This window comes from Cucurbita pepo, chromosome LG02 (genome assembly GCF_002806865.2).
Source record: "Cucurbita pepo subsp. pepo cultivar mu-cu-16 chromosome LG02, ASM280686v2, whole genome shotgun sequence".
NCBI classification, from domain to species: Eukaryota; Viridiplantae; Streptophyta; class Magnoliopsida; order Cucurbitales; family Cucurbitaceae; genus Cucurbita; species Cucurbita pepo.
In genome coordinates, this window is record NC_036639.1 from 3,578,588 (window position 1) to 3,593,794 (window position 15,207).

Here is a 15,207-nt window from a genome sequence, read left to right on the forward strand (position 1 = left end):
AACACATCCCCTTGATCAAAGTATGTCTCCCCTTAATCGAGACTCGACTCATTTTTCTTTTGGAGTCTTAGTCATTTTTTACTATGCCTTCAAGGCTCACAGTACCATTTGAGGATTCTATTGACATGACTAAGTTTTCGATGTGGGACTTTCATCCAACACTGAGATTATTAAAAAATTTAATTTACATCCATCTAATATACCTTCTTATTGATTTTATTTAATTTTAATAATTACCATCAAAGATATATAAAATTTTAATTATAGTTAATTAGTAAAATTTAAAATTCAAATATAATTTATATGAAATGAGTCACCAATTAAACATAATTAATTCCTTTTTGTTATAATAAAAAAAAAAGTAAAATAGTAAATAGTAAATAGTAATAATATTAAAATTGAGTAATATTGAAAAGATGGAAGTCAAATTTACCTCTAAGCACATATTTCAAACTTTTATATTTAATTATATGATTAAAATCAAAGATCTCCAAAAGATTGTTCACAAATGTTGAAAATTCAGCCAAATATAACCCAATTAAATTCATCTTATGAATTTAAAGAACATGTTTTTTTTTTTACTTTTACTTTTCAATTAGTTTACAAAAATGGAAAAAATAGAAAAAACGAGTTACTTTTTATTTAGACGTCACACACAATTTTCACCTATATATTAACGATAATATTTATTTTTTTTATTTTTATTTTTTATAAAAGTAAAAGCGGTTAATGTTACTTTTAAAATTATTGATAATTTTTAAACATAATACTAACGGTACATATATTTTTTATTTTAAGTTGAAGGGTATTAGTGAAATTTTGTAAAATTTGAGGGTCTTTTTGAAAATTTATTAAAAGTTCAAGAATATTTTTAAAACAGTTAATAAAATTATTATAAAAAAATTAAAAAGATATCGAAATTTTTTTAAGTTTATGAATATTTATTTTTATTAATTTAGCCAATTTTATATTAGGTACGGTACAAAAAAGGAAAGATTTCTAATTTTATTAATAGGAGAGAGAAAATATGACTTTTTTTTTTCTTCTAAAAAACATTAATGTTTTAAGAACTTAGATGTGGATAGCATGAATTTCTTCAAACCAACCAAGCAAGAATTTCCCAATTTTAATATTTTGAAATTAATAATTATATTAATTTAAATTTTAAACTTTCTTAATTAATTAATTATGACAACCCCACTTATTTATTACTATTTCCATTCTATTTAATTTAAATTATATTAAAAATACCTAAAAAAACAATTAATATTAATGAAAAATATTGACGTTTTTTTTTTTAAGTTTTGATACTTTCAAATCTAAACCCTCCCGACATCGTTGCAATGTTTGAAATATCGTTTCTATTCTTCCACCTCGTATATCGAACCGACCCGATTACACCCTTAATTTCATTGAGCTTCCACATCTCGTTAAAATTCCCTTTCATTTAAGGAGTACCTTTCATTTTCAAGTCGTGTACGCCCGTAATTCCCTCAAATCAAACACTCTTTAGGTGTCCCGATAAACCCTTTTATATATATATATATATATATATATTTCGCATGGGCTTGTGGACACTTTCTCCATCAACCATCTTTCACCGCTTGGAGAGAATTAAAAAAAATAATAATAAAAAGAAGAGAAAAAAAAAGTCAAATAAGAACAAAATAAAAAAGAAAAAGAAATCAAAGTTGCTATTAAGCATAAAGAAATTCGCACGTTATTTTGACCAATGCGCCTGGTGATGAATCGATCGATGTGGGACGCTGATTAATTTCTGATTGATTTTTTTAATTTTATTTATTATTATTTTTTTTTTTTGGTTTCTTCTGATTTTTCCACATTATTGGGCTCATATTTTCGTCGGTTTTTAATTAATTATTTATTTTTGCCTGATCTTTGACCAAGTCCGCTCATCAAACAAATCCGCTGCGGCTCTGCAAAACCATACCCCTTTTGTTTTCACACCCAATCTCTTCTTCCCAAATGGGATTTTGCTTTGCTTCTTAATCACATCCATTACCACTAATCACCCAATTAATCTTCTTTATGTTGCTTTTTTAGGGAGCTGATTTGAGGTATAGCATAAATTAGCTTGACTTATGAAGGACGTTTACTTTAGTCGGGATCATTTTGTTCAAATCCAACACATGTCGGGAGACTGCTCGTAAAGAAATTGAACGAGTCCACTGGTTTGTTGAGTATATGATGCCGACGGCTCATGTTTATAGCGTGCTATTTAGTGTCACAATTATACTCTTGTGGTTGTACAACACTTGTTCAACTGTGAGAAAATTGAACTTGGCAGACAATTTTGACGAATGATCAAGNAAAAAAAAAAAAAAAAAAAAATTATGAGACAATGAGCAATGTTATAGGCTAAAAATGAATGAGTAACTGTAGCTTTGATAACATATAACCCAGATAAGAATAATTGACAGCTAGTCACATCCCCTATAGTACATTCTAAGACATTTTAGCCCTGACGAGTGTCGACATGATTTTGGTGAACGGTCATACACCAACAAGAATAGTAAATGCCTAACTAATATGAAAGGAAGTAAAAGAAGTTTGAAACGAGCATATGACCATGGATAACATGGATGAGAGCGATTATGAGAATATGACAGCTAAGAAAAGCTAAAAAAAAATTGAAAGACATACATATATATACTAACAAGGTACCCTTTCATTTTCGATGGCTCAATCATACGAACTTCGTGGAGCAATTTTATGTTGAGTGACCTCCTAAGATACACGAATGAACCGAGACCATATGCGAATGAGAGCGATCCGTGACCATGTCGTTAGGGGATGTAAGAGAATATCAAGACCATCAAGTGTTGAATCCTCATCTGAATCGGGTCACCAGTTAATCAGCTAAATTCTAAATTAAAAAGTAATTAAAAAAACAAGACAAAATTACTAAAACCATAAAGTTTTCTTAAAGTATGATGTGGATATTTACTTTATTAATTGCAGCTTTGTGACAAGGAAAATGCTTTGCCTGCACATAAAATAAAAAGAACATAAGACCAAAATAAAAGGAACAGAACAAAACATGAACTAAGATTTAGACCATACCAACAAAAATTTCCAGCTGAAAATTGGTTTTATGTATGCAAAGGTTGTCCTGTTCTTGTTTTAGCTAACCCGATAGGCATCTATCTCGAACATGAACTGACGTGTCGTTTATGCGAGTCTGGGGCTAGGCATCGTCGAGCTATTCCTAGAGCGAAAACAATTACATCTCTGCTAATGGAGAATCCGAAATGAAATCGTCGAAAAATACACATAATCGAAGGCATACCATATCTTGCAGATTATTTTCAATGTCAAACCGCCCTAGCGCACCCGGTTCCCTCGGGTTAAGCTGTCCTAGGGACTAAAGGATAAGGAATATATTAAGTTGACGAATTGAACCGTGTCGTATGATCTAGCATTGGTTACTGAATATTAGACTAGTACCTGTATTGTTTGTCTATCGTCACATGGACCGACACGAGCTACAACCGAAGGAGATTGATCCTGAAGAATCAGAAAGTCGAACTAAGGTTCATATTTCTTAAAGAGGATCTTCAGAAAGTCGAACTAAGGTTCATATTTCTTAAAGAGGATCTTCAGAAAGTCGAACTAAGGTTCATATTTCTTAAAGAAGATTATGATCCTAAGTATCATCAACCATACCAAACTCTGCATAGCTTTGAGACGAATTTGTGAATTTGTGCAGCCATCGAGTGCAGCCGCTCTCGAATCGACTTCCTGCACGAATGAACGAACCCAGAGGAGAGAATTTGTAAGAACAATACCATCTACAATGAAAACACTTTGCACAAATTCTAGCACAACTGCATCGAACATACCGCCTCCGACGTTTTGTACCGTGCCTGCTTGGTGATCTGATAGGCAGAAACAGGAGAGTATACAGATGTTTAGTACAGAATACACAGATAGAGACTATACAATGCTGTCTAGCCAGAAGCACGTACCGACTCACCTTGCCTTTTTTTATCGTTTTCTTTTTACGAGACGACTTGGCCATATCTTCGCCACAATCATCTTCTTCGACGTCAACAAAACCAACAGAAACCATATTTGTTTCTGCAAAGCTCTTGTTAGAATTGTTCACAAAAACACACTGTTTCAATACGTCCTCTAATGCGTCAAATGCAATATCATACGTTTCTCGAGATAAAGACCCGACTTCACTTAGTCGAATGGCTTGTTTGCAAAGGTGGTTGAAACGTGCCACTCGGTAATGAAGTCGATTTGATGATTCACTTAGCCTGACCTTTGCACTTATCGTCCAACGTTTCAAAACATATTTCTGTGGGATGCTCGTTACACCAGAAACCTGAAGAACAAGGATAGCATGTCTGCAAAGGATGCCTCTATGCTCGAAAGAACGGCATCGACAACGTATATCCAATTCTGCTTTATTCCAAGCTACCAGGAACTTCTGCTGCTCTTCCAGATCATCAACTTGGTATGTTACAATAGCTCCATCTTCGGTTTGTTCGTGCACTCGACATGAAGCTGCACCCACTACCTCCAACTGGAATTTCTTAAATATCGTCGTCACGTAGATGGTCGCCGTTTGTTGCTCGAAAGGAGAGAGAGATTTCAAGGCAGGTTCTTGGTGCCGAGTTTCAAAATCAGCATCAGCTTCCAACTCGAGCATATCTTTGGAGAAAATCTCAGATCGTTCAACAAACTCCTTGAACGTAGTTTCTTTACTTATATAATTGTCAAAAAACGAAGCCACGCTCCCCGATCGTTCACTCGTACACATTCCAGCCAAAAAATAGTTCTTCACATATGATGGCACCCATTTCTTATGATCATCAAACAGTAACTGAAGCCATTCATTCTCCCTTACTTCAAATTTCTCAACCATTTCCCACCATTTCTTTTCAAATTCTTCATCCCTCCAAGATCCATAAATGCATTTATCAAAGCTTTCCATAAAATTTCTGTTCTGATCTATAATCTTTCCTAGTTTTTCACGAACTCGTGTTAGTATGTGCCACAAAGAGAACAAATGCATTGCCTTGGGAAATACATCTGCAACAGCTTCTTTCAAGAACGATTCTCGATCGGTCAAGACCACGCTTGGAGCAGGACCGCCCACCGCTTTGAGCCACGTCTTCATTAACCAAATAAAACTTGAAGTAGCCATATCACCAATCAGTGCACCTCCAAACAGGACATACTGAAAATGATGATTGACTCCAACAATAGGAACAAAAGGAATTTGATATCCACTGCTTATGTAATGAGTATCAAATAAGATCACATCACTAAAGTTCTTGTAATCATGCCTTGCTTTTGCATCCACCCACAAGACACTTCTCAGCTGCTTTTCTTGGTTGAAATCTACAGCATAGAAGAAATTGGGATTCATTTCTTGCATATGCATAAAATGCTCGAGCATCAAATGGACGTCTCCCTCGTCTAGAGCCAACTGCAAACCGTTCTTCTCAGAAGCAACGATATCCGGGTTTTTGTTCTTTCCCTTTAAAGCATAAAGGAAATCATCAGGACAAATCTCATGGTTATGCTCTCTTATAAAAGCATGAACAAACCATTTTCCATCTTCCCTTTTCTTGATGTGTATGCTAGCATCACAGCCCGTCTTCATACACGGTCTAGGCTTGACGGTTGTAGTCGACTCTCGCTTGCTTCCAAATCGAGAGCAAGCAATCTTAATGTCTATGAACTTTCCAGATCTTTTAGAGCGTCTGCTTGCTTTTATTGTGATGCCAAATCCAACAAATCTAGCATATTCTCTATAAAATGAATATGCTTCTTCCTTCGACTCGAACTCCAAGCCGATTTTCGGTTCAAATGCTGGCCCCATGATATGATTTATTCCCACATTAACGATATCCATCTGATCCCGAACACTACTAGTTTCGGTATTTGGAATTGACACTCCCTGACTTAGCTCAGCCCTTGTAGGAGAATTTGCAGCCCTTCCCTCACCATGTGTCTGATCCAAATCCATGCCATCATTTTTACTATCAATGATGCCTAACCTTTCTTGATCACTGGAAGGCAGCTCAAGGTCTATATCCATGAGGAAAATGTAAAAGATTGAATAGGCCCCTGAGAGTACACAAGGATGAGGCTCTGTAGCTATCAAGTTCTTGAAGAAGCAGAAATAATTTACATTGTGATACAGATCTCAGCTATTGATCTACTATTTTAGATCAAGGAGCTTGAAGTTTTGATATCTGTTCATAGTTCATGCTTATACAGCTGAAGAATTTCTCAATTTTTAATTTCCATACTCCGAAATCCCTAAGTTCTAAGTTTCAAATCCACAATACGTTCTTATATAAACTTGAATTCCATCAAGTCTAGCAGCAAGAACAAGTAAAATCAAGAAGTAGATATACAGAAGCACAAAGAAACGAAATGCCGCAATTTAATGGAGATTCAGATTACAAATCGAAGCCTCAGATGAAAAGAAGAAACGCAAGAACCCTAATAAGTTGAAATTCCTGAATCAATTACCTCGGAAGGGGCGAGACCAGGTGATGCGGCGCTGCAGAAATTAAAACGAACTAAAAAAGAAGAAGAAGAATCGACGGGAGATTCCATTGCCGCCGAGGCTTAATTCGAAGCTCCTTCGTCGCCGGATTATCATCGCTTTTCGCCGGAAAGATGAACGGAGCAACCAATCCGGGCTATTGCCGAATACGCTCCATTTGGGTCGGATCCAGACGAAAAATTAAACACGTCCGTCAAATCAAAATGTATATATACACAAAAGTGTACTAAATTCGTAATTTATATAAAAATAATTACAATTAACCGACTAATCAAGCAACTTTACAGATTAATAGCTAAAATTTGACGTTTTCGAGACAAAATCATTCATAAAACTAACTGTTCTACAAATAGATATGTAATCGGCCGAAAGCATCTTCTTCTTATAGAAGAACTTGCTCACCAACTGCTCTTTCTTTCTTTGCTTGCACAGGAACAACATTTTGAGTGCTTGGCCTAGAACAAGAAATGGGGTTCAACCATCTGCTTCGTACGATCATCAAACCCAAGGTTTCAGATCATCACTACCCTTTTCAAATTTGATCATCTTGTTTCCTCTTCTGTGTTTTTGGTTGATCCATTTTTTTTCCGGAACTTACTGCGAATCATGTTTATGGTGTTCTTGAATGGTGGGGTAGTTGAACTCTGTAGTTTAGAGATTTAATCTTTTGGCAGAGGGGGATTTGTTGGAAGTATGATCTTGATGAGGCGACTTGTCTTCTTTTATATGCATTTATCTCCCCCGCCATTAGAGAACACCATGCTAGCTTCCTACCCTGTGGAATACATGGAAGTTGTATTCATTTCATGTCATTTCCAAAGTTCAACCGTACAAATTAGTGAAGGATATAACTATATAGAGCTGTTTGGAGAGATAAAAGGGGAAGTAATCCTTAATGGATCTCACGTTGGTCGGAGAGGGGAACGAAGCATTTCTTATAAGAGTGTAGAAACCTCTCCCGAATAGATGTGGTTTTAAAACCTTGTGGGGAATCCCAAAAGGAAAAGGACAATATATCGGGCTTGAGTTGTTACAAATGGTATCAGAGCCCGACACCGAGAGGTGTGCCAACGAGGACGTTGGGCCTCCAAGGGGGCTGGATTGTGAGATACGTGAATCAACCCATCTATCCTCCTGAGGAGAAGTTTGGTTTCAAACCCCGATTCAAATAGGAGAAGTATGTCATGCTAATGTGCCTTGGATGATCCACATCTCAAGGTCAGGCGTTGATGAGCATATTGAACTATTCATGTGGCTGAGAACCCTCACAGCTCAGGCACAACGACACAATTATCAGGGGTGCGCTTTACCACTGAACTAATAGCCCGTCGTGCGAGCCTCCCGTTGGGGCCTGCTATGCTAAAAGCGAGAGAAACCTCATTCCTCTCTTTCCTTTTTTCTCCCCCATGTTGCCACACGGGAGGGACATGGAGACGTAAAAAAGGGCGGTGTGCCAACGAGGACGTTGAGCCCCCAAGGGGAGTGGATTGTGAGATCCCACGTTGGTTGGAGAGGGGAACGGAGCATTCATTATAAAGGTGTGGAAACCTCTTTCTAGTAGACGCGTTTTAAAATCTTGAGGAGAATCGCAAAAGGGAAAGCCCAAAGAGAACAATATTTGCTAGCGGTAGGCTTAAGTTGTTACAAATGGTATATCAGAGCTGGACACCGAACAATGTGCCAAAAAGGAGGCTGGGCCTCTAAGGGGGTGGATTCTGAGATCCCACATTGGTTGGAGAGGGGAACAAAACATTCCTTATAAGGGTGTGGAAACCTCTTCCTAATAGGCACGTTTTAAAATCTTGAGAGGAACCCCGAAAGGAAAAGCCCAAAAAAGACGTTACAAAACAATCCTTTATTAGTTTATGTTCTGAAGTTAGGGGATTTGGTGGTTTCTTTCCTTCTCGTGTCGGCAGAAGGAAACGAGACTCCATGCTAGTACCTCAAATGTTCTAACTAATTGAGCTATGTTCAAGTTAACACGCGAGTTTTTGAATGTAACTCGTATGATATGCTTTGGTTAAACCGTTTCCAGGTTGGTTCCAGTGCAAAAGATGCTTCTGCGCTTAGAAACTCTTGTGAGCGGCTCATTCAGGTTCAATCACTTAGCCACCCATATGGAACAGAAGCATCATTGCAGAGGGACAATTCGAGTACTGGTTCAAGGAACGGTCAAGGGTAACTTCGAGTCTCCGTGATAATATTATATATGATCAAGAAAATATTCATCTACTTGAAACATTTTCGATTCGAAAACGCTCGTTATCTCATATATTTTACGTATCAAATCCCAGTTTCAAAGGCCATGATATGCTTGCACCTTTCACTGCTGGTTGGCAGGCTGCTGATTTGAATCCTTTGGTCATAGCAAAATCGAAGGTATTTCTTCACGTTTCGTCTTTTTCATCGTCGTTTTTTTCTAAAAACTGGCAATCCCATGAGGACCTTCCGTCCCCACGTGATAATATTTGTCGTGGTGATTTATCATGGCTACAGGGTTCCTATGTTTACGACGTTAACGGGAAGAAATATCTCGACTCGCTTGCTGGTTTATGGTGCACATCCTTAGGTACTCTTACTGCTCCCGATCTTATATAATGGCTTTTCGTGTCTAGCTTCGTATATTAAGTCTTTCGAGTCGTGTATGAATATCGGCAGGGGGAAGCGAGCCTCGGCTTGTTGCTGCAGCGATGGCACAGCTGAATACATTGCCATTTTACCATTCCTTTTGGAATCGCACAACGAAACCGTCTTTGGTATTGTATTCCTTTCTTAGTATGAAGCTACTTAAAATTCTTACCATTACATGCTATGACATGAAAGTTCACTTAAAAAGAATGAATTGATATAACAGTCCAAGCTCACCGCTAGCAGATATTGTCCACTTTGGTCCGTTACGTATCACTATCAACCTCACAGTTGTAAAACGTGTTTACTAGGGAGAGGTTTCCACACCCTTATTAGGAATGTTTCGTTCCCCTCTCTATCCGATGTGGGATCTCACAATCCATCCATCTTGGGGGCCTAACGTCCTCGCTGACATACTGCCTGGTGTCTAGTTCTGATATCATTTGTAATAGTTCAAGCCCACCGTTAGCAATTATTGTTCTCTTTGGTCTATTACGTATAGCCGTCAACCTCACGGTTCTAAAAAACGAGTTTTAAAACTGTGAGGCTGACGGCAATACGTAACAAGCCAAAGCGGACAATATCTGGAAAAATACAAAACTTGAGATGTCTGAAGTTTAATGATAACTGTTGCAACCGACGTAACAATATTGTAAAAACTTCATGATTTTACCTTTACCAAAACAATTCCCGACCACTTTCCCACCTTCATATCAAGGAAGCTCACCCCAAGCTGGTTCATGGCCCGAACCCCTCTTTCCTCGAATTAATGTCGAGTCTAAAGGAATATTGTTATGTTGCCTCGAAGTAACTCTAATCAACTAGCACTATTTTGATGGTAGTTTCCACCGCCTGACCAGGTTCGAGCCCCGTAACTTCGGGAGAACGGGTGACATGATTCATTGAGATTCATTTATCAAAGAGATGTCGAAAATGCAGGAGCGTAATCTTGTTGTCTGTTGCAGGATCTAGCAAAAGAAATACTGGAAATTTTTACTGCAAGGAAAATGGCGAAGGTGTTCTTTTCAAACAGTGGATCAGAAGCAAATGATACTCAGGTGCCTTTTTTTTCACCTTTACTCTACATTGTTACCATGAAAATTTTATTACCTTTTATCGAGCTACCGAAGGAAAAGAGATCAGGTAAATACGAAACCGTAAAATACGGTCATTCAGTGTCCAGTTGAACTGAATGTAATTGTACTAGTGTGGGACGGGCCACTTGGTAACTAGGAGTGTCTCTTCATCTTCATAGCTGAGATGCTTCGAGCTTCTGGGACTCAGAAACCAGAATGGAATCTCGTGACCCGAGTGTAGGGCAAATCCGCTAGCACGTCCTTCCAAGATCTTACCCAATTCTTGCCACTCTCGCATAAACCTTAGCTTGTTTCTTACCTAACCGATGGCATACGAGAGGGGGGAGCCTAAAATCCGTGCCCCCATACTGGTACAGACCGTTCTTGCCTTCGGTAATATCTGGTTGATGGTCTGCTTCACATGGGCCCCCCTTTTTTTCATACTTTTGTTATTCGACTTTTGCCAGAGAAAGATATTATAACCTTAGTGATGCTTGCGTTGAGTATAATAATAAATACTCATGATGAGTAGTTACTTTTTATAGGTGGTGGTTATAGTTGTTGTGGGACGCCTCAATCCACCCCCTTCAGGGCCCAACGTCCTTGTTGGCACACCGCCTCGTGTCCACCCCCCTTTGGGGCTCAGCCTCTTCGTTGGCACATCACCCGGTGTCTGACTATGATACCATTTGTAATGGGCCAAGCCTACCGCTAGCAAATAGTCCTCTTTGAGCTTTCCCTTTCGGGCTTCCCCTCAAGGTTTTTAAAACACGTTTGTTAGGGAGAGGTTTCCAGACCCTTATAAAGAACCCTTTGTTCTCCTCCCCAACCGAGTTGTGAGATCCCACGTCAGTTCAATTGATCTTCGTATGCAATGAGCTCAGCTGCGTATGCATCATTTTCTAACTCGTGTAGGTAAAACTGGTTTGGTATTATAATAACGCACTCGGGCGACCGAACAAGAAGAAAATCATCGCTCGTTCAAAATCGTAAGTATGTTCGTTATCTAACGCTCTTTTCAAACACGCTCTACTCATTGTACTCATCCAAGTCTTTGCTATCTTTGCAATCTTAGGTACCATGGTTCCACATTGATATCAGCTAGTCTTTCAGGGTATGCCAATAATAAAAAATAGCTACTAAGACTAAGAAAACTTTAATAACTTGGCAAATCTTATTCTAGTCTTCCAGCATTGCATCAGAAATTTGATCTTCCTGCTCCGTTCGTACTGCACACGGACTGTCCTCACTACTGGCGTTATCGTCTTCCTGGTAGTACCGAACTGCGGTATTTTATTAGACGTGTTGTTACACGGTTGATATTATTGCTCTTACAATGCTAAATATGACAGTGATGTGACAGGTGAAACCGAGGAAGAGTTCTCGTCGAGATTAGCTAAGAATTTAGAGAGTCTTATTCTCACGGAAGGACCCGAGACGGTGATTTCACCGAAGTTAACTAGAGTTCGAATATTTGACGTCTGCTGATAATCTTTAGTGTTTCTAACCTTTGGTTCTTTTAGATTGCTGCCTTCATTGCTGAACCTGTCATGGGAGCTGGTGGTGTGATACTTCCTCCTGCAACTTATTTTGATAAAGTAAGCTGCCACTTTCTTTACGAGCTGTTGTTTAGATGCATAATCATGAGTACTTCTAGAGTTTCGTTGCTTCAAAAATATAAAAATAAGAACGAAAGAAAAGAAAAGTGTGAGATCCCATGTTGGTTGGAGCGGGGAACGAAACATTTCTTATAAGGGTGTGGAAACCTCTTCCTAGTAGACGCGTTTTAAACCATGAGGCTGATGGCGATACGTAACGGGCCAAAGTGGACAATATTTGCTAGTGGTGAGGTTGGGCTGTTACAAATGGGTATTAGAGTCCAACATTGGGCGGTGTGGTGTGTCAGCGAGGATCTGGCCCCCAAGGGGGGTGGATTGTGAGATCCCACATTGGTTGGAGAGGCGAACAAAACATTCCTTATAAGTGTGTGGAAAGCTTTACTTAGTAGACGCGTTTTAAAACGGTGAAGCTGATGACGATACGTAATGGACCAAAGCAGACAATATCTGCTAGCGATGGGGTTTGGCTATTACAAATGATATCAGAGCCATACACCAGGCAGTGTGTCAACGAGCATGCTGGCCCGCAAGGGGGGTGGATTGTGAGATCCCACATTGGTTGGAGAGGGGAACGAAGCATTCCTTATAAGAGTGGAAATCTCTCCCTAGTAGACGCGATTTAAAACCATGAGGTTGAGAGTGATACGTAATGGACCAAAACAGACAATATCTGCTAGCGGTGGGCTTGGGATGTTACAAATGGTATCAGAGTCAAACATCGGGCGGTGTGCCAATGAGGATATTGAGCCCCCAAGGGGGGTAGATTGTGAGATCTCACATTTGTTGGAGAGGGGAATGGAGCATTCCTTATAAGAGTATGAAAACCTCTCCCTAGTAGACGCGTTTTAAAATCGTGAGACGACGATACGTAACGGGCCAAAGCAGACAATATCTGCTAGCAGTGGGTTTGAGCCGTTACAAAATGGTTGAAAATTATTCACTGGTTTCTAACCTCATGAGCAGGTCCAAGCTGTGCTGAAGAAATATGACATTCTTTTCATTGCAGATGAGGTAATGCTCTATTACTAGCTGCCTTCATACCTTTTTTCACTTCTCTTACCCAATGCCCTATAAGCTCTTCCCTGCCATAGGTTATTTGTGGTTTCGGAAGGCTCGGGGCGATGTTTGGATGCGATAAGTACGATATTAAGCCAGATTTGGTATCGACAGCTAAGGTGAAGTCGGGCTATTTCCGAGATTCAACACAGCTCGTTTAGAGCCTGAGAAGAACATATTTCTTTATAATGCTTATTTTTGCAGGCTCTTTCTTCTGCATATATGCCTATTGGTGCTGTCATTGTCAGCCCTGAAGTCTCAGATGTCATACACTCTCAAAGCAACAAGCTTGGTAAGTTCGTCACTGGGGCAACCGAAAATATCCTCGAAACGACGAATTGATCGTCTTTTCATTCAGGTACTTTTTCCCATGGATTCACATATTCTGGACATCCTGTTGCTTGTGCTGTGGCAATTGAAACACTGAAGATCTACAGGTATGAAGATTTTGCTAGTCCTCCCCGGTTATGAATGACTAACTATGAGATCCCACATCAATTGGAGAGGGAAACGAGTGTAAGTGAGGACGCTGGCCCCTAAGGGGATGGATTGTGAGATCCCACCTCGGTTAGAGAGGGAAACGAGTGCCAGTGAGGACGCTGGGCCTCTAAGGGGGTGGATTGTGAGATTCCACCTCGGTTGGAGAGGGGAACAAAACACTCTTTATAAGACCTTACTAGACGCGTTTTAAAAACTTTGAGGGAAAACTCAAAGAGGACAATATCTACTAACGGTAGGGCTGTTACACTAACTATACTAAACATTTTGGTGTTCTATGTTGTGTAATGTGTTTTTCTTCATAGAGAGAGAAATATCGTCGAGCAAGTAAAGAACATCGCTCCGAGGTTTCAAGATGGTGTAAAAGCCTTCTCTAACAGTCCCATCATAGGAGAGGTATAGCTCGAGTAATCGTTTCTTTCTCGTGGCTACAAAACGTTTGGTCGTGTCAGCTCGTTTGGTCTGTGTTTTTTGCAGATAAGAGGGACGGGATTGGTTTTAGGCACAGAATTCACAGATAACAAATCACCCAACAATCCATTTCCTCCTGAATGGGGTATGTAAGTTGTGTTGTGAAAAGTTTCCATCAATATTGGAATCATATTGTTAGAAAGTGTTTGAATGTGATGAACAGGGATAGGTGCATATTTTGGAGCAATGTGTGAGAAGCATGGAATGTTAATACGCGTAGCCGGTGATAGCATAATGATGAGTCCTCCCTTCATAATCTCACCTCAAGAAGTTGATGAGGTACACCATACACATTCTTACATTCCTACATTCTTCCATTAAGTTATTGGCTGTGATCAAAGAATTCCAGAAATAGTTCCTCAACTAATGAGGGCAATGAAGTTTGAAATGAAGGAATGGGTTAAGCTTAGAGATATCCACGGAGCGGGAGCGGAGATAGGGACTTTCCCTTCACATTTATTTTTATAGAGGTCGAGGTGGGGATTTTCCATGGATACGGGAAATTTTTTCCCTATATTTAATTTCTATTAAAAAGTATAAAACATCATATTAAATTCAATAATATTTTATAAGCAAAAGTATAATATAATGTTCAACTTAGCTCGGTTTAGTAAATTTCCATATGAGGTGGGTCTAATCAGGCCCCGTAAATGAACATATTTAGTTAGGTTGATGTGATCCAAATTTGTTGTTTTTAGAATAATAGAGCTTCTAAGTAAATAAAAATGAGTGTAATATGAACGTAGAGTGTTCTAATCCTGAAAATGGTATCATTTGCAGCTTATAAGCATCTATGGGAAAGCATTGAAGGATACTGAAGAAAGGGTGAAGGAACTCAAATCCCGAGCGGAGTAGTTCAACCAGTTCAACCGACACCTAGCCTAATCGATAATGTGGAAAAGTTAGTTTACTCCAATTGTTTGAGAATAAGGAACACAGAAGAAATCACATTGGAGTGTTGTAAATTATCACGGCTTTAATCATATTGGAGTGTGTAGATTATCATATTGAAGTGTTTTTGAACCTTCATAACTTATATAACACCCTTGAACTTCTTTGAAGGTTCAAAAATATATCAAAATCATTACAAATACATAACTATGATTCATAGATCACCACAATAACTCTTTCCTTAGAAATCATCCCTGTTTCTTTCTTCAAATCAGAAAAACCATGGCTTCCGATCCCCAATGAACTCTTAAAAGCAGTTCTAAAAACTTGCGTGTCATTTGGAAATGGTTAAGAGATGCTTTATTTTAAAAGAATTTTGTTCAGATGGAAAATAATTTCAGAACTTCTAAAG

At 38.8% G+C, this 15,207-nt stretch overlaps 2 protein-coding genes across 6 annotated transcripts; one reads left to right on the forward strand and one right to left on the reverse strand.

The window, feature by feature from the left end:
* Positions 1–2,375: 2,375 nt before the first annotated feature.
* Positions 2,376–6,816, reverse strand: LOC111787854 (protein FAR1-RELATED SEQUENCE 2). 4 transcript variants are annotated; one of them, XM_023667923.1, is made up of 9 exons: positions 6,520–6,816; positions 3,998–6,108; positions 3,864–3,899; positions 3,688–3,762; positions 3,469–3,528; positions 3,311–3,385; positions 3,085–3,223; positions 2,969–3,007; positions 2,376–2,855 (listed from the first exon to the last, which is right to left on the reverse strand). In XM_023667923.1, the coding sequence occupies exons 2-7, from the start codon at positions 6,077–6,079 to the stop codon at positions 3,209–3,211; spliced, it is 2,343 nt and encodes a 780-aa protein (XP_023523691.1). In that variant the 5' UTR covers positions 6,080–6,108; positions 6,520–6,816; the 3' UTR covers positions 2,376–2,855; positions 2,969–3,007; positions 3,085–3,208. The 4 variants fall into 4 exon arrangements, with proteins under 4 accessions (XP_023523691.1, XP_023523690.1, XP_023523693.1 ...); XM_023667922.1 differs by having other exon boundaries at positions 3,998–6,816; XM_023667925.1 differs by having other exon boundaries at positions 3,085–3,229; positions 3,998–6,771.
* A 109-nt stretch (positions 6,817–6,925) lies between these two features.
* Positions 6,926–14,977, forward strand: LOC111787855 (gamma aminobutyrate transaminase 3, chloroplastic-like). Of its 2 annotated transcripts, XM_023667928.1 has the most exons (20): positions 6,940–7,065; positions 8,592–8,734; positions 8,851–8,935; positions 9,053–9,125; positions 9,215–9,312; positions 10,045–10,073; positions 10,150–10,242; positions 11,176–11,249; positions 11,336–11,374; positions 11,444–11,532; positions 11,624–11,700; positions 11,784–11,858; positions 12,843–12,890; positions 12,971–13,054; positions 13,140–13,227; positions 13,294–13,372; positions 13,739–13,829; positions 13,911–13,989; positions 14,068–14,183; positions 14,685–14,977. In XM_023667928.1, the coding sequence occupies exons 4-20, from the start codon at positions 9,109–9,111 to the stop codon at positions 14,757–14,759; spliced, it is 1,251 nt and encodes a 416-aa protein (XP_023523696.1). In that variant the 5' UTR covers positions 6,940–7,065; positions 8,592–8,734; positions 8,851–8,935; positions 9,053–9,108; the 3' UTR covers positions 14,760–14,977. The 2 variants fall into 2 exon arrangements, with proteins under 2 accessions (XP_023523695.1, XP_023523696.1); XM_023667927.1 differs by lacking the exon at positions 10,045–10,073 and having other exon boundaries at positions 6,926–7,065.
* The last annotated feature ends 230 nt before the right edge of the window (positions 14,978–15,207 follow it).